Source organism: Cibotium barometz, chromosome 11 (assembly GCF_041138505.1).
Source record: "Cibotium barometz isolate CiBa-2024 chromosome 11, ASM4113850v1, whole genome shotgun sequence".
Classification (NCBI taxonomy): Eukaryota; Viridiplantae; Streptophyta; class Polypodiopsida; order Cyatheales; family Cibotiaceae; genus Cibotium; species Cibotium barometz.
The window spans coordinates 49785425-49806150 of NC_141056.1; the positions used below are offsets into that span (position 1 = coordinate 49785425).

The 20726-nt window shown below is 43.7% G+C and overlaps 1 protein-coding gene across 1 annotated transcript; it reads left to right on the forward strand.

The window, feature by feature from the left end:
• The first annotated feature begins 2669 nt into the window (after positions 1-2669).
• LOC147634286 (uncharacterized) lies at positions 2670-20416 on the forward strand. Its single transcript, XM_086805415.1, has 2 exons — positions 2670-6686; positions 19207-20416. Exons 1-2 carry the CDS (start codon positions 2855-2857, stop codon positions 19773-19775), a joined length of 4401 nt encoding a protein of 1466 aa, XP_086661541.1. The 5' UTR covers positions 2670-2854; the 3' UTR covers positions 19776-20416.
• The last annotated feature ends 310 nt before the right edge of the window (positions 20417-20726 follow it).

A 20726-nucleotide genomic window follows, 5' to 3' on the forward strand; every position in this document is an offset into this window, starting at 1 on the left:
TCAAAGGTGGATGTGTAAATGTTAGGGAAAGGAATAACATAGTGAAGACAAAAGAGAGTAAAAGAAGTCAAATACCACTCACTTATTTGAAAGATAGAAATAGACGGTGTTTTAGATTAAGCACTTGAGATGTCCTTTGGCCATTTTATGAAAAAGGACGATAGCAATCAAAGTTGTCTTATGCATTTTGATGTTGTGAAGAAGCAAGCATTAGCTAGCTTCACTACTACAATGGAGAATGTAAACCCCCCTTGCTCTACAACAAGCAAAGCCATCTATGTTAGGTAATACTTTGCTGATAGAGGTAAGGATGTAACTCATACTTCACATGCCTAGTGATCCATCCCTTTATTTGTAGTGATAATGTATCCTTGTAACATTGTAAAGAAAATGTGGAGTAAGCCTGCTTAATTCATGTCTTATATCAAATGTGTATGGCCGCACATGCACACGCACACGCACACGCATGTGCACATGCATACGCACATGCACATGCACATGCACACGCACACGCACACGCACGTGTGCACACACACACACACACACACACATGCACACATGCACAAATACATCTTTTTTGCTTTTAACTGTGCCCTCTTGTGTAAGTGCATGCACAAATACCTCTTTTTTGCTTTTAACTGTGCCCTCTTGTGTAAGTGCATGCACCTACACACCCCCAAGTGCACGCACGCAGAATACAGATCGCACACACATGCATTCTTTGTTGCTTTTAATGGCACAAGGTATAATTGTTACCACACACGAAAAATCTTCATCTATTGTGGAATGTTTCTTGGCATATGAATAATTTCGTTGAATGCAGTTTTATGATTTAACATTTAAACCAACATAAGTAATGACATACATATATACTTTGAGACCAACATTTAACATTTAGACCAACATAAGTAATGACATACATATATACTTTGAGACTAACATTTAACATTTAGACCAACATAAGTAATGACATACATATATACTTTGAGACCAACATTTAACATTTAGACCAACATAAGTAATGGAATATATATATATGTGTGTGTGTGTGTGTGTGTGTGTATACATACTTTTTGTCCATGGAAGCCACCGTCCTTGATCTAAAGCATCAAGCTTGAATGACAAGCATAGCACACTATTGCCACAAACAAGATCGTTTCATTGATGTGGTGGAAATGCCCAAATGATGTAGTGATGACTTGACTAATGTGTGAGATGGTGAAGCTCTATCCACTAGGCTACCACCTTGGGGACAATGAAATATATTTTCATAAATGAAAGGACATTTCTTCTTCCTTTTTGGCTTTATGTGACTTTGAATTAAAGGAACTTTTGACTTTGGGCATCTCATCACTCCAAGACCTTTGTGCAATTGAATTCAACTCATGAATACTTGAAATTACAAAATTTACATATTTAAATGTGGCTAAATTCTTAGAATGTGGTAAAAATAAAATAATATTTAAAATTCATAAATAAGTAAATAAGTATAAATACTGATATGAGTATAAATATAAATATACATATACATATAAAAGAAAATTAAACACACACACACACACACACACACACACACACACACACACACACACACATTGACTTTATGGACTTCTCATAAATATTTCGCGAGTTTGTAATATTAATATTGAGTGGGTAAAAAACTCTTACCCCCATGACATGCTAAATTCCAAAAAAAAGCAAGAACTTACCCGTGGGTCACATGGATCTCATGCTGGTAACCTAGTAAGATACATTGATGGAAGGCTTTGTGAAGGATACAATGATGGAGGATTTTCAAAGGATGTAAACTCCTTAGAAGACCTCTAGTAGAAAGGAGTGGAGGAGGTTTTGAGAGCAAAAAGAAGATCTTATATATATATGTGTGTGTGTGTGTATTGTGTGGTTGCGAGAGAGGGCATGGAATTACATATACCACAAGGATGGAGTTGAATCCTCTACCTAGGCAAGGGCGCTACCGTTGTGCTAAGCCCATGAGGCAACAATTCTTATAATTTATAACAAAACTTCTTCGCAAAAGAGGTTGAGAAGAGGATTTTAGAGGTGGTGAACCATAACCCCCACCTTGTCCATCTTAGGGGTATGTGGGAAAGCTTCTTTGCAAAAGGTTGAGAAGATGATTTTAGAGGTGGTGAAGCATAACCCTCATCTTGTCCATCTTAGGAGATATCCTATGTGGCACTCAACCCCCTCTTATACACGTGTAGAAAACAAAATTGTTTCGGATGCATAGCGGCGATGACATTGTTACTGTAGGAGGACAAATGGCAATGAAAATTGCTGTTGGTATTGGTTATATATGAGGCCATGCATATAGACTTGGAAGTTGGAGATGCATCTTCAAAGGCCTCGTGAAGACAATGAGAAGGTATCCTAGCCTCAGAGACCCCTCCTACACACAAAATTGTTTTGGATGCATAGTGGCGGATGACAAATTGTTGGTATTGGTTGTAACTTGTGTATGAGGTCGTGCACATATGACTTCAAAGGCCTCGTGCAGATAATGGGAAGGTTTGGTGGGAACGAGGTAAATGACCGGTCGCGTATTGGGCGGCTTGTCGTACTTCATTTGACTGGCGCAATTGTATATAGAAAGATGACGTGGCGGATGACATGGACATAAACAATTGATTCGTTGACGGGAGCGTTTAAGCGTTGACGAAATACCCTCTGCCAGCCTCCGGCCATAGCCATTTTCTGCCCAGAAGCTCCACTTTCTTCTTCTTCCATGGCTTCCCCTCTCTGAAGCCCCCCCCGGACCCGGACCCGGACCCGTGCCCTCGCACCCCCCCCCCCCCCCCACTCTGGCCTTCCACCCCTTTCGCTCTCCGCTTCCATGGACTCTTGCAGCAGTAGCCCCTCCCACAGCTTCAAGGGTTTCAGAAGCGATGTCGATCGGCCCCTTAACAGTGGCAGAGGCGCCAGCAGCCGCCGCATAGATCATAACCGGACCCCTGCACCTCCCCCTCCATCTTCATCGCGCGAGCGAGCCAATGATGCCGGGTTTTCTTCAAGTGTTAGGGCTTTGGTCGACGACCAAGACGCCAAGGATGATGAGTATGCAGAGACTCAAGAGCAAAAGCCGTGGCGGGGCTTGGGAAGCAAATGCTTTGGCGCAAGTAGCTGTGAGAAGGACGATGCCTGCGATGAGAGTTCGGAAAGAGGCCGCAGCAGCTCGCTCAGAAAGGCTCCTGGATATGAGAAATACATCTCCATAAAGTCACTCGCATCAGAGAGGGAGAGATCTGATGGCACACGGAAGGTCCCAGATTCTGACAGAGAGAGCCTGGACAGGTTTAACACAACGAGAGTGTCTGTTGGCAGGAGAAGCCGTGGAAATGATCACCATCGCAGGCAGGCAACTCCCGAACACAGTAACAACTCACTCTTGAGAGAAGGAAGTGATCATGCAGGAATGGTGGTTTCTAGAGCTGCCAGGAAGGGCTCACGATTTGACAAGAAGAGTGGCAGTGATGGCGGTGGGAACGACAGTGGTGTAGGAGGAGATTTGTTTTGGAAAGGCTCTCCTGGCTCGCAAGAAGAGCATAGTGCTACAACAAGGGATGCAAATGATCTCCAAATAGGGTCTTGTGTTGTGAACAGAAATGAAGCAAAGATTCCTGCAAAAGGCTGCCCAAGGAGAGATTATGGTCTGGAAAAGGATGGCACAAGAACTCTGCCAAAGGAGAAGATTGCTGGGGACGAACAAAGGCTTCCTGTCAAGCAAGCATTCAAAACATGGAGGGACTTGACAGAAATGGAGGAGCTGTTGGACACATTTTTGCCAAACTCAAAGGGTCACACTGCTAGAGAGCCAGAGCATGGAGTGAGCTCAGGCGAGATGGATACAAGGACGTGGAGCAGGAGATCATCCTCAAAAGCTTCTGGAGGGGGACTGGATGATGTGAAAGATAGCAATTCATCACAAGCCAATAGCCCTCATGAAGAGTGGAGGGAAAACAGCCATGATTTTCCCTTCAAATTCTCTCACATTGCCAAAAGAGTTCGATCAGACAGAGACAGAGGGAGGCGAGAGGAGCTGGCCAATAAACGTGTCCAGCGAGAGGATTGTGGGGATAAGCTTGAAGAGGCTGGCAAACAAAAGGTTTGTTCAGTTGAAAAACAGGAGGTAGACGAGGCAAAGAATGGTATCAATCTGGATAGGGAAGCTAGGGATGAAGGAGAAGATGATGAAGGGGTTTGTCCTAAGAATGCTGATGCCAAAGTACTGCAGTCAGTGGAGAGGGAATCAGATCAATTGGAAGATCCACCCATGCCAGGTTCATCTTCTAATCAGGCAGAGAAGGTTGAAATAGAAGAATGTCAGCTGGAGCCAGAGGGGAACTTGGCTGTGGAAGAATCTGAAGAGCCATACACCATCAAATTCAAAGCAAGAGCTGTAGATATAGGAGTGGAGGAGGAGGATAAGAATAGACATAATGAAGCCCCTGTAGGAGAGGAAGCTTGTGACGGAATGAATCAAGAAGCTTCGGAAGTGGAGAGAGAGAAAAATAGAGATGGGGTTGCAATCCATGAAGTTCCAGGTGAGTTTAACAGCTTAGGCGAGCTTGGAGAACCTAAGATGATGGAAGACATGCAAGAAAAACACTGGGTAACCAACAAAGAGAAAAGAGCTCCTGAGGTTCATTGCACAGATGGCATAGCATCCACCTCGATAGCTTTGGAGAGCTGTGAAAATTCGAAAGGAGGGTTGACACTGGATTTTCCAGATGAAAGAACTTTGGAGAAGGAGAAGCATGCAATGCAGGACTGTGTGGATAAAGGTCTCGATCCAAGCAAAGAGTTGACATTATCCCTTTTTACAAAACCTGCTGGAGCTAAGGGTGAAGGGTCTGAGCTGAAGGGTCATACCATAGGAAGCCAAAGTGGTTTGAATGAGGAGTTTGAAAGTGGAGAACACCTTCAGAGAGCCGGCAGCATGCAAGCAATAAAGAGTCAACATGGTTTAGGCGGCTTTGGTGAGGGGGTGAGGGACCATTCTGGCTATGGCCACAAGCAGAAGAAGCTAAAGATGGAGTCTCTTCAGCTCTCTTTGGCACTTCCAGGCACATCCATGGCAGCAGCAGCAGGTTCTAATCCTCCACATGCTGCAGGTCCTGCGGAACCAGAAAGGAGTTTTCAGTCACTGGCACACACGCAGACCCAGACTCAGAACCTTTCTCAATCTCAGAACCGCACAAACTCAGACGGTTTCACTACTTCTGTGTCGTTTTCACAGTCCCTTTCCTTTATACATAATCCAAGCTGCTCTCTTAACTGCACTTCTCTAGAAAATCAGGAGCTTTCTTGTGGAGGAAGCAGGCAACTATCCCAAGGTAATGAACAGTTGTCTCAGAGGAGCTGGCAAACTGTGAGTGGGAATGAGCAAATGTCAAATGGTACTCTTGGATTCACAAGTTTATCTCATGACAGGTCAAAGCATAGACGTGGAATTCCCCTCTACCAACGGATTCTACAGAATGGAAACATGCAGAGCTTTCCTTCTGTTACTGGGAGTAACAGAAGTTCTGGAAGCAATCATGTCTCACATAGAAGGCACTATTTTGGACAGAAACTTCAGGTGGCCCCAAAGATCTTAGATTCCAGCTCGCAAGATCTTGAAGAAGCTGGAAAGCAAGGCAGTACAAAGGATTTTCCGGTTAGATTGCATCAGCAAGAGGCAGCTTGGTTTGCATCTAACCAGCCAGCTGCTCGAGAAACTCAGTCAGAACCACAAGCACAATGGGCGAGGGAAAGGGAAGGAGATTGCTCTGCATCTCCTGCTAAAAGGTATAGCTCTGTAAGAGATGATGATGTGATTGGAGGGAGAAATCTGCTCAGTGAGATAATTGGGCTGCACGAGATCGCAACAGAGCCAGTTGAAGTCATGGCACAGAAGATGCAGGAACTACCAGACAGCTTCCTTGAGGGTCTAAAAGGCTTGGCAAAGGAAGTGCTCGGTAGCTATGATAAGAGAGACGAGTTCATAACTCTCCAAGATAAAATCAGGAGGAGGACAGACTTGACAGAACATACCCTCTTACATGCACACCAAACACAGTTGGAGATTCTTGTTGCATTCAAGACAGGGATGCAGGATTTTGTCAAAGAGGGTGCCAAATCACATACTTACAAGGTATTAACAGAGATTTTTGTGCAGACTCGCTGTCGGAATATCACTTGCCAGCAGTCATTGCCTGTGAATGGATGCGAATGCAGGATTTGCTCTCAAAAGAGTGGTTTTTGTCATGATTGCATGTGTGTGGTGTGCTTTAAATTTGACTCTGATAACAACACTTGTCGCTGGGTTGGTTGCGATGTTTGCATGCATTGGTGTCACACAGATTGTGGCCTGAGGTTGTCTTACATTGCACCTGTTCAAAGTATTCAAGGTGCAGCAGGGACTACTGAGATGCAGTTTCGGTGTGTCGCCTGTGATCACCATTCTGAGTTATTTGGGTTCGTAAAGGAAGTGTTCCACAAATGTGCTGATAGCTGGGGTGCTGAATCTCTTACAAGGGAGGTGGATTGTGTTAGAAGGATTTTCCATGGAAGTCAAGACATGAGAGGAAAGCAGTTATGCTGGAAAGCAGAAGAAATGCTACAAAAACTTGAAAACAAGGTTGATACTGCAGAAGTTCGAAGGAGCATGTTGCGATTTTTCAATGGTGAGGTTTTCTCTTTATCAGGTCTAAGTTCCATAACCTTGCATTGTTATTTACACCTTTTTGGTCTATCAAGCTCTGGTGCACAATGTTTTTTCAAGTTTTGGCAAGATTTAGAAAGTTTGGGCAAAAGTTTTTAATGGGAATTTTCTCCGTCTAAGATTCCCACTCGTGTAACATATAATGGTTGCCTCAAAAGGGGGCTTGGATAGTGGATTGTGGCCAAAATTTTGGATTTTTAGAGGGAATTTATATAGATTCTAATAGAAAATGCAGAAAGAGCCTTAGAGAAGAGGAGATAAGGGAAGGGGCGAGGGTCACGACGTTCGGATGCAGATTCTAGGAGGGGCCCTTTGTTAAAAACATTGTGATGGACGACGTTTTTTCATTGAGGGGGAGCATAGTCCTTGTGTATGTGTGAATGGGAGATTAGATTTGGGTGTCAATTGTAAAGTGGTGAAAGGAAAATTTCAAGTTACATCATGAATGAGCTCTAGAATGTTGACTTGGATGGATATGCAGTGGAGTTAATGCAGTCTAGATGTGGACACATTGTAGGCCAATTGCCTGGCAGGTGGTGTGGCATCTTTATGTGGTGCATGTAAGCCCATTGGAGCTATAAATGGTTGTACTTGACTATTGATTAATGTGAAGCATTATGAGTTGATTATTGTGATTAGTGATATTATTGTCTTGCTTAGCAATTTATTGAGTGTTAATTTTCTTTCGTCTCAATCATGACTTGTATTACTTGCTATGAGCCACCCTAGGCACCATGGAATTTAATATCCTTCAAAGAAAAGAGCATGCTTTGGTGAATATCTAGTGCGAAGAACTTCTCATGTATGTAGGAAACATATGGGTTGTACGAGTGTACAGTCGTTCATACATACATGAATATGTAAATACATACTTATACTGTGGGGATGGGCTCCAAACAAGATAAAGAGAATGCAGAAGATTGCACCACATCTAACCTCACAAGTCCACCTACATGAATAGTATCACCAGCCTTCACTCTGTAAGTGCGAGGTTTGAGCTCCTTGCGGACTTGCACCAGCTTTTGCTCTACCCTGTTAAGCCTGACAGTTATTTGGTGCGGGTGTAAGAGACCCGGGGTATCAAACAGCTTAGCTTTGGCTGGCAGGTACCCCCCAACCTTACCAACCTAAGGGTATCGCCAGGGAAGGGGGCCTGTGTCAATTGAGTGAGTGTTGCTGTGAGGTGGGAATACTTTCCAAGGCCCTTGGTGCCTTGGGGTTATGCTAGCCCGTGCCAAGGAATATGCATCTTTATGAGGATGAGGTGCAAGGGAACGGCGTAGCACGGACCCATGTTAGGCACACGTAGAAGCATTCACGCACCAAGTAGGCACGTGAGGCCTCCCGCATTGCGAGTGAGGTTTCGTGGTGCCTAGTGCCTCCGGGGGGGTGCCCTCCTTGCCTTGACGGTCAGATTGCCGGAACGTGGAAACGGGACTGAAACGGTGGGAACGACAGCCTGGCGAGTTGGCGAGCCATGTTGTGCCGTGCCGACGAGACGCGGCTAGGCCGGCGGATCATGGATGGAAGGCAAGTCTTGAGTCTAGGCCGTGGAGCCGGCTAGGCATGAAGGCAAGTGAACGGTGAGACCAGCAAGGAAAACGCGTGAGACGCGCTTGACGGGCCTGTGGAGCCGAGTCATGATGCATGGTTGGTGGAAGGCCGCTCGCGGCTAGATGTCCGAGTCCCGCTCCGCCTGGGCTTGTGACACTTGGTATCAGAGCATGGTTCGTTTTGGAAGCCCATGTGGGGTGTGATGCCAGGACGGCAAGAACGGCAGAAACGTCAAAAATGGCAAAAACGGCAAGTTGGGTTGTGACTATGTGACGGCCACGAGCCGAACAGCACGAAAGTTGCCGGCTGAGATTTGAGCCTCAAGATGAAGGATTTTGCCCATGGTTGCTTATACCTATCTCAAGCAGTGGGAAGCAAGGCACATGATGGTGTGGTTGGTCGAACCCGCCGGGACCCTGAGCTGCCGACGCGAGACGTCCCGAAACAACGCAGTTCTCTACGGGGGCCCGAACGATGGAATCTGGGGACATGCTATATATGAAAAATGATCAGTTTTTTGAGGCCGCGTGGTCCGTTCGAAGAGATTCCAAAGTTGGCTGATTCGCCATGAGGCCAGTGGACAGTTGGGTTCCATGTGAGGTAAGGTTTCTGGGTGCAACTCCAGCTAAAGATGTTGGCACGGGCCCAAGAGGTCCAAATGCACTCAAGCTGATCAGAGATGCATGCAACTTGATCCTGGTGGGGCTGACAGCACTTCAAGCAAAGAAGAACAGTGGGCTTGAGATCTCATGAGAGTAACCACCAAGGGAAGGTGATGCTTTGAAGAAAATAGCAAGGCAAGCAATGTGATAAAGTGGCACTTTAGAGACCGGCAGCACCTCAGATGGGGACCACGGGCTGGTAGCCACTCAAAGGTCAAGGAAAGAAGGAAGCAAAGGGGCCATGCATGCAAAAACAGCGCCGGTTATGGGGCCGGGTTTGCTTATGCTAAGAAATTGGATGTGGCGGAATGGAACGTCGTGTTGGTGTGGTGCCCAAGAGTAAGAGCAGAATGCAAGCTGCCAAGCCAATCATTTGGGGAACTTGTAAGCGCAAAGATGAGCAACAAACCTTTACCAAGACCACTGAGCTATGGTACAGTAACCAACCCGGAATATGTAATGATGGTGGCAAACCACAAAGACCACTGAGCTATGGTACGGTAACCAGCCCGGAATATGTAATGATGGCGGCAAACCACAAAGACCACTGAGCTACGGTACGGTAACCAACCCGGAATATGTAATGATGGTGGCAAACCACAAAGACCATCGAGCTACGGTACGGTAACCAACCCGGAAGATGTAATGATGGTGGCAAACATCGGGCATGTGGGTGAGCGTAAGGCCAAAGACGGCACCAAAAGACCCATGACCCCAAGGGAAACACCCAGTTCTTCGCATGGGTGAGGGTAAGTCCTAGGAGAGGCACCAAGAGCCTTGGGCCATGCAAGCTGCTGCGTGCAGCTCTCCGGACCAAGAGTGGTCCCTCCTTGTGGCCGTGTAGCCTAGAAGAGGTGCACGCGTCACCCATCGACCGCAACACCAAAGACTCGCCTAGGTGAGGGTAAGGCCTAGCAAGGCATCAAGAGCCCTGGGCAATGCAAGCAACACTCCGGACCATGAGGGGTTCTCATTGTAAACCTTTCGGAATAAAGTAGGAAAGCATGGCATTAACAGCAGAAACCAGGGATTCATCGGCGCCCCGACATACCCACATTTGCATATGGAATAATCGACGTCTCGAGTTACCCATATCAACATAGAGAGTCATCAACGTCTCGATGAGTAACATATGTCCATCCGTAAACAATCAGGTTGACTATATAGATCACCTAAAGTACGGAACTAGAGAAAGAAATGCCAACAAAGGAAGAATCCAAATTTCCTTATCCGAACACAACAAGATAAACTTGTTTGAACTCTAAAGAAAGAGATTTCAACAAGTGAAAATGCCGATGAAATTTCCCTCATCAAAACATGCAGGCTATAGATAAAAGAAATTTATCTAGAGAATGCTCACAATATAACTTCTAGTGAATTTAGAAAATAAGATTGTCTTTGAATGTTGAGGTCAACATGCTAAGTGATGTAAGCAAAGCAACAATCTTGAGCCCAAGTTATCCCATAAGATAATATATGTGAGGGATCACTAGCGTCCCATACCACCATGATACCACCCATACATACCTTAACAATTTGAAACTCCCTAGTATGCCGTCTAGGAAAATATGAATAAAATCCTGTATAAAAGGAATAAGATGGCCTTATCCAGACTTTTCACATACTAAACCTGTCTCTATATACTTGAGACTACATCAAGGAATAACTCCTTCTGAGTACATCATTTAGAAAAGAAATTGAATTATTGGCGCCTTACTAATGATAACTACCAAAAACACAATAAAGTTAGGGTAGAAAAATAACTCACCTAGATATATAAGCAACTAAGTATCCGAGTTGGAATATATACAAGAGTATAAGAAATATACTCCAAAATTATGTGCAAAAAACGAAGGCAAATGCTACCTTCAAGGCACATGAAATTATCCAAAAGATCAAAAGATCCTTATAAAACCATGGATAAAAGCATAGAAGCTCCTTAGATCCATAAAAACCATAGTTGATCATAAAAATCAATGCATACCATCTAATGGACATAAATCATGCCAAAAGAAGCATTAAAATTGGTGGCCAACTCATCAATCCGGAGTATATGAACGTTGTGTTGTTCAAATAAAACTCCAAAGTAAGAAAGTGAAACACATGTGTGTAGCACTCAATAAGAAAACCCTAGACATAAGTGATCTAGGCAGAACCTGATGAGTCCATATAAAACTTGGAAAACATCCAATAAAAATCCACCAAAACAAACCGATCAACTAATCCATGATAGAGGCTTAAGAAATTAAGCACAAACCACACTTAAATAAGTGCAAAATAAATTATCATGGAAAAGTGTCAAAGGTGAAACACACTTTGAACGTAAATTATAGCCATCAAAAGAAATTAAGGAACATGTCCAAAAAGAATGGCTAAAAAATGATAAAAAATCATGAATACATCGTTTAGAATTAATCCAAACATAAATATCCATTAATACGAGGTATAATCGTATTAATAATATGCAAATAATCCGCATCTATCTAATGTTAGCACGAGAAAACGTACTTCAACATTAAATAATCCTCGAAAATATTAAATTCTCGAGAAAAAGAATTTATCATGATTTTTTTCTAATTTTCTCTAATTTTCTAGGACCTCAAAATATAATAATTTTGAATTTCACCAAACCTATCTTATGGCATTCCAAACCTATATTTTTTCAAAAAAAATTTAGTAATTTAATTTGTCAAAATACCATTGATATTTAAAAAATACCAATTTTTAGGATTTTTAAAAATAATTTCAGAATATTCCTAATTTTTCTTGAGAATCCCATCGTTCACGACATTTTCAATTCCGCCCGACAATTCTCAAATCCAATGAAAATTTATAATTTTAATGGATTTTTCTAATTTTTTGGGTCAAAAAATATATTTTCAAAGAAATTTGAATGGTCACGGGCGCCCGAATGGACACACCACATGCCAAACACCAACCCTACATTTTTCCGAAATTTAAAATAACCTTTGTCTAATTTTCACTAATTTTCAGGAATTTTTTGAAATTTTTAAATTACCCCGAACGTATTTAGAATACGAACGGTCAAAAAATTTCGGAATTTCAACGGTTTTCCCGGAATACGGAAAGCCAAAAGTTTTGGGAAAATGAAAAGATAAAAAAAAATCAGAATGTGAAAGGTCAACGGTTTCCGAAATACGAAAGGTCAAAAGTTTTTCCAGAATTCGGAAAGCCAAAAGGTTTCGGGAAAACGGAGAGCCAAAGGTTTTCCGGAAGATGAAAAGCCAAAAATTTTCAAGAAGAAATTTCTAGAAATTTTCAAAGAATTTTTTTTTCTCAAATTCCAATTTTTTTGGCTTTTTTTCCAAGCTTTTTTTCTTGAAAAATCTCCAAAAGTTTTTTTTAAAATAATAAAAAGCTTATTTTTTTTAAAAATAAAAATAAAAAAAAACTTTAATAGGCTTTTAAGCTTTTAATTTTTTTCAGGGGGGAGGCGCTTTTTTTTCCACCTGCTGCTGCGCAGCCTCCCCCTCCCGTCGCTTGCGCGTAGAAGAACTGTGAGAGAGAGGGACTCTCTCTTCTCCCTTTCCTCTCCATTTCATTCTTTCTCCTCCCATCTCCTCTCTCTCTCTCTTAATCAGAGAGATTAACTTTAATTCATGATTAAAGTTTTTAATTAAACTTTTTTAAATCATAATTAATATTAATTATGATTAATGTTAAAAAAAAATCATCTTTAAGAGATTTTCTCACGGAAAAAAGAAGGAAAAATCAGATTTGAGAAGCGGAGAGAGTCCCACGCACACGGGAGAGCATGCATCAACACGCTGTCCCCTACTGAATTTCAGTAGAAAATTGACAGAAATTTGATCGCATTCCCGTGGAAAAAACCCGCAAAAAATGTATAAAAATACATTTTAAATCAAAAAAATGCTTAAAAAAAATTCCTAAAAAATTAGAAAAAATTTCTAAAAATTCTAGAAATTGAGAGAATCCATTCTATCAAAAATATCCACCATAAACTATATGGTATTTTTGTAAAAAATTCTATTAATGCTTGATTTTAACCATAAAAAATAGGAAAAAATAGCATTAACTCACGGAATTCCCCCGCAACGTCGATTCGTTCATTGAATTGTAGTAACACACGTTCCAATCACCATATCGATGATCCACGTGCAATTCATCAACACAAATCAACAAAATAACATTTTATTAGTAAATATTAAAATTTACTAAAAAAATCAACAATTAAATAGAGATTGCTCTGATACCAATGTTAAAACCCTAAGATCTCTCTAGATAATTGTTATGCATAAACATGCATAAATCAGGCATAAACCCAACCACCCAACCACCCCCGAGCCCAGGGATGCACACATGAATAATAAATGAAATACATCATACCTCTACCTTGATGTCCCATACCATGAAGAGGTACATCAAGTTTAGCAGAGGGGGATGTCATGTGCATGCACATGTATATGCTAATCTTAGGACTAATCCTAGAGTGCAACTAGATAAAGAAGGATTAAGAACCGGAGCCATCTTTCCGTGCTACACCTGTGCGCCACCAGCTCCGCCTGATTGTGTTTTCTATGCTAACAAAGCCATAGTCACCTGCTGTTTGGCTGCGCCACCTGCGCACCTTTTTGAATCACTACCTGCAACTAGCACTTCTTGTTGCTGCTGCCTACTAAGTGCCAGACGCCATCAAGAGCCACCTGCTGTAGGCGTTACTCCCCATTGGCTGCGATACTTGTACAGTACCACACCATTAAAGCCATCGCTGTCACCACCTGCTGCAGAAGTTGTGTGCCGTCACCTGCAGCCGGTTCCTTCACCAGCACTTGCAGCCGCTTGTGCCCCTTTTCTTCTACTTGTGACTTTGGTCTAACACCAGCCAGCGCTAGATATCGCCATCTAGCGCCAACAGCCAACATTGGCGCCAACCTTAGGCGCTCTTAGTGCCAGTACTCTGTCTCAGCCAGCGCTGCCCGCCAACAGCGCAACCCCACCAACCCCGCCAACGGCTCAGCCAGCCTCGTCAGCAATCAGCTCTGACAGCGCTCAGCTCCTCTGTGCAGCCATCCAGCCAGCCCGTGCAACCAACGCTGTAGCCAGTCGGCCTGCGCTAGAATCGCTACCCTTTGTATCCCGTCGCCACCTTTTGTGCCTAGCCGCCACCAATTCTACTTGGCCACCACAGGATACACCTAGCTGCAGCCCATTGAACAAAAGCTAGCTACCAATATTTGCTGGCCATTGCCCACAAAGCCGTCGCTGACAAGGACAGAGCTGCGCCATTGTCAACAACTGCCTTGGACATGAACATGGAACTTGGACATAGAGCATGAACATGGAACATGGAACTTGGACATAGAGCTTGGACTTGAACATATGGAACTTGGACATAGAGCTTGGACTTGGACTTGGATCTGGAATTTGGACCTGGACTTGGACTTGGACTTGGACTTGGACCTGGACTTGGACTTGGATTTGGATTTGGATTTGGATTTTAGATCCGGTACTAGCCCGGTGAGAGATTCTTGTGGGTCATCCCTGTGGTGTGCTCGGCATCAGAGATCTCGTGCCTCGACACTGACTACGACTTAGGGATTCTACATTGGCATATTTGTTTGCTTTTGTATTCATTGATTGTATTGATCCTGGCCAACGTGCCCAGGGATTGTTCTTGAATAAATTCCAGAAGGGGACGGGGCATGTTCGCCGCTCGATGTGGTGTATTGTGCAAGATTCCTATTCCCCTCTCTCTATATCTTTATCTCTTGGAAAGGTGGTTGAGTCTGTCACGGCACGCCCCGCTGAACTTACAGATGCACGTGACACTCTCTCTCTCTTCCTCTCTATCTCTATATCTCTCTATCTCTGTGCTCCAACTCATCATGGCTTGAACCTCCATCTCTCTCTTTGCACATGCTCCACTCTTGGCACCATGAATGCTAATAGAACCTCCGTTGGACTATCTCTTATCTTTGCCTTGGCCTTGCCCCTTTTGCTTCCTTGCTTGCCACCCTTCTTCTTTGCCACAAATGCATTCTCATTGTAGCATGTAGCTGGCAAGGCCTTCTTTTTGCCTTTATGTTTGTGTGAGTTTAAGCAATCCACTTTAATTCTTGAACAAGGAGATAGAGCCATAGAGATTGAAGATCGAGAGTCGACACCACATGGGGTCCCAACTACCCACTTAAGGGTCCCTCGTGCTAGTAGAAGTATTTTCTTTTATTGCTTTGGAGAACTTCTTTACAATGCAAACGTTACCTATAACTTACTAACGACGGTTGACTGTGGAATACCAAACGCAAGGATGAAGAAGACCAAACCATCATGCGGTCTGAAGGCACTTTTGAAGCCACTTCAGGAGCCAATAAGCATACCCAGATCTGCTGAGGGAATGCGGGACTGATGGCTGAATGCTAAAGACGACTTCTAACTGCCTTGGACTGTAGCACACTGAGGGTGCTCTGCTGAAGATATGAATGTAAAATTCTTGGGACTTAGGCGCACATGTTTACTGTTTTGTTCACTGCTGAATTATGAAAGAGTAAGATGCTTAAACGAATGGGCTGAGGGTGGCTAATATATGCACACCCACATCAAGTCGGCCACTTCATATGTTGTTGGCCTGTTGATTTATGCCCACGACAAGGTTTTATGCAGGTGCTTTCATACTTGTGTGGCTTCTGCCATCATGCTGGCCATTGGGCCTAGGGCCCATGGCTGGCCCTTTGTGGCTCTTGGGCAACTGGCCCTAAGGCTAAGCCTAGGCCCTTACTGCCTATGCTACCTAATGCTTCTACATCCTTGTTATAGACCTACTACCCTAGGAAGATCGACATGCGACTATTCTTCAAGTGGGTTAAGTGACACCTATCAACACCTTAGGCTTCATATGTGACCTATGTAGCTTGTGCTTGACATGTCCTTGGATTAGGGCTCACAACATATGACAAAATAAATCCCTAGAGGGTTCTACTGCTGTACAAGTGTAGCACTGGTGTGTCACATAGCACCTCAGTGCATGGGTGCATGTGGCATTCCCTTCTGTGCTTTAGCTTGACGACAACTGCATGGCTTCCAAGTATAGTCTGCCAAAATCTTGGGATACTCTTGGAAAAACTCCTCGTTGAGCCAAATAGCTTCATTAGTGCCTCGATCCTTGAAATTGTTGTAGAACTGTCTGAGTCTTCAACTAGAACCATGCTTCTACTTGTGGAGGAGAATTTTCTCGGGCTCGATTACTTCTGCCTCGTCAACCACTTTAGGCTGTTGCTCATCCGGACCTCATGCAAAGATGGTCCAACATGAGCTTCAACCATGAGATGTGGAAGACATCATGCATAGTGCAACTGTTTGGTAACTTCAACTTCATGGTGGAGACATCACTAATCTTCTTCACAATGGAAAATGGGCCAAAGCTTTGGAAAGAGAGCTTGGGACAACGGTTGCCAACTTGCTTCAAGTGTTGCTTCATGATCTTGATCCACACCCAATCCCCCTCCTTGTACTTGACATCTCTTCTAGACTTGTTAGCATGCTTGGTGTAGGTTGTGCTTTGGATAGGCGATGTTAGTATTTGGAGTCTCGTGTGTGTGTGTGTCCCCTTGTGTGTGAACCTCTCTTTGTGTGTGTGTGTGTGTGTGTATAGCTCCTACAAGGGTTATTGTTCTAGTAGTGTGTGAACACACTCTTATAAGTGGATAAGATAAGTGTGCCATGTGGCATCCACTTATTAGAGTGATATTTGTATGGGTCAAGAGATAAGGCTTCAAGCCTACAAAAGCATTGTATGTGGTGATATCATCAAATCTATCAATCAATCTAATCATCATTGAGTCATGCAATACTTGCTCTCTTTGATTATTCTCTCTCCCCATCTCTCTCTTTGTGCACACACTCACACCATGGATCTCTTTGATCCACCATAGATTAGGCTTGTACCTGTGTAACCCTAACCGACAATTGGTATCAGAGTTAGGGTTAGCCATTTTAGGGTTTTTGCTGTGTTGGGGTTTTTATGATTTTAGGGTTCCACAGCTGATCATCAGCACTCGGGAGCCCATCACCGACATCATCAGTTGTGCGCAAATCTACTGCTAGTGCGCCGGTCTGTGCTGACCATCAGCATTGCCACCTGAGTAGTAGCCACCCGTGTGCCCTGTGAGTCGGCCTCCGCTGCCTCCTAGTGCCATCGGTGTAGTTGTGCCTAGCCTGCCTCTGTTGGCAGCATTCTTTACCACACCTGGTAGCCACAGTCACAGCCGCCCTTTGCTGCCTCCTGTTGCTCTCCCTGCTTTTCGACGTCGTCAGCCCTTCGCACACCCACGTCGGTTGTTCCTGCAGGCTGCCACATCAGCAAAATTAGGGCATTCCAGAGATAAGGTGAAATCTATCAAATTCATGCTCTTACACTCACATATTTTTAGGGCTTTTCAAAAAATTGAGTCCTCTGCATTAAATTAAGGCTTCAACAATATCCAAAATAGGCCTGGGAAGTTTTAAAACTCAAGGCAGCCACCTCATATGCTGTCGGCCTGTTGATTTATGCTCATGACAAGCTGAAAATGTTGTTTAAGCGCTTTCATACACGTGTGACTCAGGGTTTATTTTGATGGCCGTCCCATAGCTGGCCCTTTGTGGCTCTTGGGCAACCCATATGGGAGCCTACCTAAGGCTGGCCGCCCTAGGGCTAAGCCCCTAATGACTATTCTGCCTAATGCTTCTATATGCTTGGTATAGAATACTACCCCAGGATGACGGACATGCGATTGTTCTCCAAGTGGGATAAGTGACATACCGACACCTAAGGCTTGATATTTGACCTACCTAGCTGGTGCCTAACATGTCCCTGGACTAGGACTCACCGTAGGGTACGGCATACGACAATAAATCCTTACAGGGTTCCTACTGCTAGTTCAATTGTTTGGTCCTAGTTATGTCCTCCTGGTACCCACTAAGACAGCAGCCGGTTTCAGCTGTATATATGTAGAATTGGATGCAATCATTTGGTGATTGGCTCTTGGCGACCCAAACTGCATGTTGCACTGGATTTCAAAATCAAGCAGCTGGAGCACAGGCATCGATGACATCAATACCATCAGTTTCTTAAAACAGGCATTGATGACATCAATACCATCAGTTTCTTAAAACAGGCATGCTCCACTTAGGGCTAGTGTCCAAAAAAGCTCCCTGTTCTCATCCATTAGATGGTTTTTTGTGCGTTACAAACCTGCAGTAGAACACCCTCAATCCCAAGTAACTGTGAAGCTCGTGCACATGTAGGAGAACTGTAATTCACCTTTCTTGGGTCCATGTGGTGTAAAGCCGTGTTTGATAGAGGTAAAGCAGCAGAAGGTTTGCTAAGAAAGAGCAAGATGGTGCAAAACGGAAACCTGCTAAATTTTACTCATGTAGGGATTGCCACTTGCCAGATGGAGTTATAAGTATAGAGCTGCATGCAAGGGGCCATAGTATGGGCCATCAGTGCATGTAAACCATCACATCCTTCCTATGGTGGAAAACATTTTCTTTTTTTCCCCTTCTCAAAGTTTAGGGTCTATTTTGTACCCAGCTTTGCTATCTATCATGCTATTGAACTGAGAAAGCAGGTTTTCTTACTAAGCTAGGATAAGGATCTATACTAGAAGGATGTTGTTTCAAGCACGTAAACTCTTTACCTAGATAGATCTTTCCTATCTGAATGAAAACTCCCACTTGAAAATCTAGTTGCACTGGGCAGGATTTTTCTTCTACAGGAGTTTTGAGGATACGAAATTAAGCCGTATGCTACCTTGGAAATGTCCCTTTCGTTTGTGAGGCAAGGTGCTTGTGGATATAATGGGCCATTCTATACCCCAGGACCTCGTCAGGGAGAAAATAAGAAATAAGCCATGGCATAGTATAAAGAATTTTCTACCCGTCCTTTCTATGCTCTTGATGTACATGCATGTTATCTTTTCAAAGATTTCACACTTGCCCTCTCATATCAAGCATCCTCGGGATCCCTGTTGCCCTGGCCATCGGACCCCATGGACATTGCCATGGTCAGGTCTCTTGTGGTCGTGGCTGCATTTCTTCTCTGCACTTACACACGATAACCTGTCTAACCTACGCTGGATCATCAACTCCTTGGGCGGCTTGCTTGTGAACGTTCTCTTGACTGAAGTTTGAGAAAACCTGACATTCAGTTAAGTGTAAGTTTTCTCTTGATTGTTGTAGTTAATGTCTGAGTGTACTGTGTATATTTGTTCTTATTGGTTGTCAATTTGTTCTTGTTTGCTGTAGAGGGCAATGCTGAGCTGGATGGAGGTAGCACAGGTGCCAACAAACGGCCTCCCTCAAAGCCAAATGAGGCTCCTGACCGAATAGCAAGTGCCCGGGAAGCCACCTTCCAAGTGGCTTCTGGTGTCGATAACAAACTTGCTGGCATGGGTAAAGCTCACGTAGCACTCCAGGCATACGACAGAGATCTTGCAGAAAAGAGGACTGAAACAGCAGAGCTTCAGTATGACAGAGCCCGTAAAAGGGCTGAGATTGAAGACATAGAGAGCGTAGTACGTTTTAAGCAAGCAGAGGCAAAGATGTTCCAAGTACGTGCAGATGAAGCTCACCAAGAGGCAAGTGGACTCCAGCGCATCATTTCTGTCAAACAGGAGAAGATTGAGGAGGATTATGCTTGCAAGTGTGCAAAGTTGAGGCTTAATGAAGCAGAAGAGAAGAGAAGCAAGAGGTTTGAGGAGTTGCAATCCCTTGAGAGGGCTCAGCTTGATTACCAGAAGATGAAGCTCAGTATGGAGGCACAGATCAAGGATCTACTAATGAAGATGGAGCTGACAAAATGGAAATACGCTTAGAGTATCAGCATTCGAGAAATGGCTCGAGTTTTTTTGTTGAGAGTTACATATTTCTAGCTGCTTTTGAATTATTTAGCTTCTTCAACCCCCAGTTAATCCAACATCGTTGATGTACTAAGAATGTGGAGGGGTACAGTTATTACACTTGAAAAAAATGGAAATAAAACATGTGATTATGAGGTATTCCCACTTAAGAAAAACTCTGTTATGCATGGCACGGAGCTAAAGCCTGGATTCTCTGCTTAGTCCTTTAAAACTCTGGATGTGCTGTGGGCACATGCAAGTTATCATTGCTGCTTACTAGTATACAGTTCATGTCAAGCCATGCTCAGCCAGAGTGGGCTACCGTCAAAGCATTTGTCCAGAGCATGGATTTCCGGTAGCTACGCATCTGGATGACATGTCGCGTCCTCAGAAAGTGGAGTGCAGAAAACTGTTCAAGATGGCAGATGTCTGCTTTTGATAGGCCTATCCACCTCATGCTGGACTGGAGGTGTAGGCTTTGAAGCCTGTGGGATATGAGGTACATGTGCCCTATTATCATTGAAGATCTTTGGAAATTTGTAATTTTCGACAAAGGGTTGAAAACCTTTTGATTCATAATAATATATTTGGGAAAAAAGGAACTTCGACCATCTTTTTCACTAATCCTGGCAATGATTACACTGCCAAAGCAGCTTGAGTGACCTTCCCTCCATTGGCTTGTGTTTTTAGAGGGGGCTTAAATTGACTCTTAATTAAAGGCACATAAGGAGAGCTTGGTCCTGGCATGCAGACTCTATGTACACAGATTGTAATGAAATGGTGTCTCACCCTTATGGGATGACAAGAGCAGAACATGGTCATCAAATAGAGCTAGTCCAAGTGGCAAGAGTCATGTCATTGGGTGTGGGGATTCCTTGAAAACTCCAAAAGTGGATTTTGTTTTCTTTGAGATGTTTTCCTTGTTCT

Excerpts from the sequence above, each read along its gene's own strand:
- LOC147634286 (XM_086805415.1), top strand. The coding sequence starts at position 2,855 with ATGGACTCTTGCAGCAGTAGCCCCTCCCACAGCTTCAAGGGTTTCAGA. Across the intron at positions 6,687-19,206 it reads CATGTTGCGATTTTTCAATG|AGGGCAATGCTGAGCTGGAT; the intron begins GTGAGGTTTTCT and ends TGTTTGCTGTAG.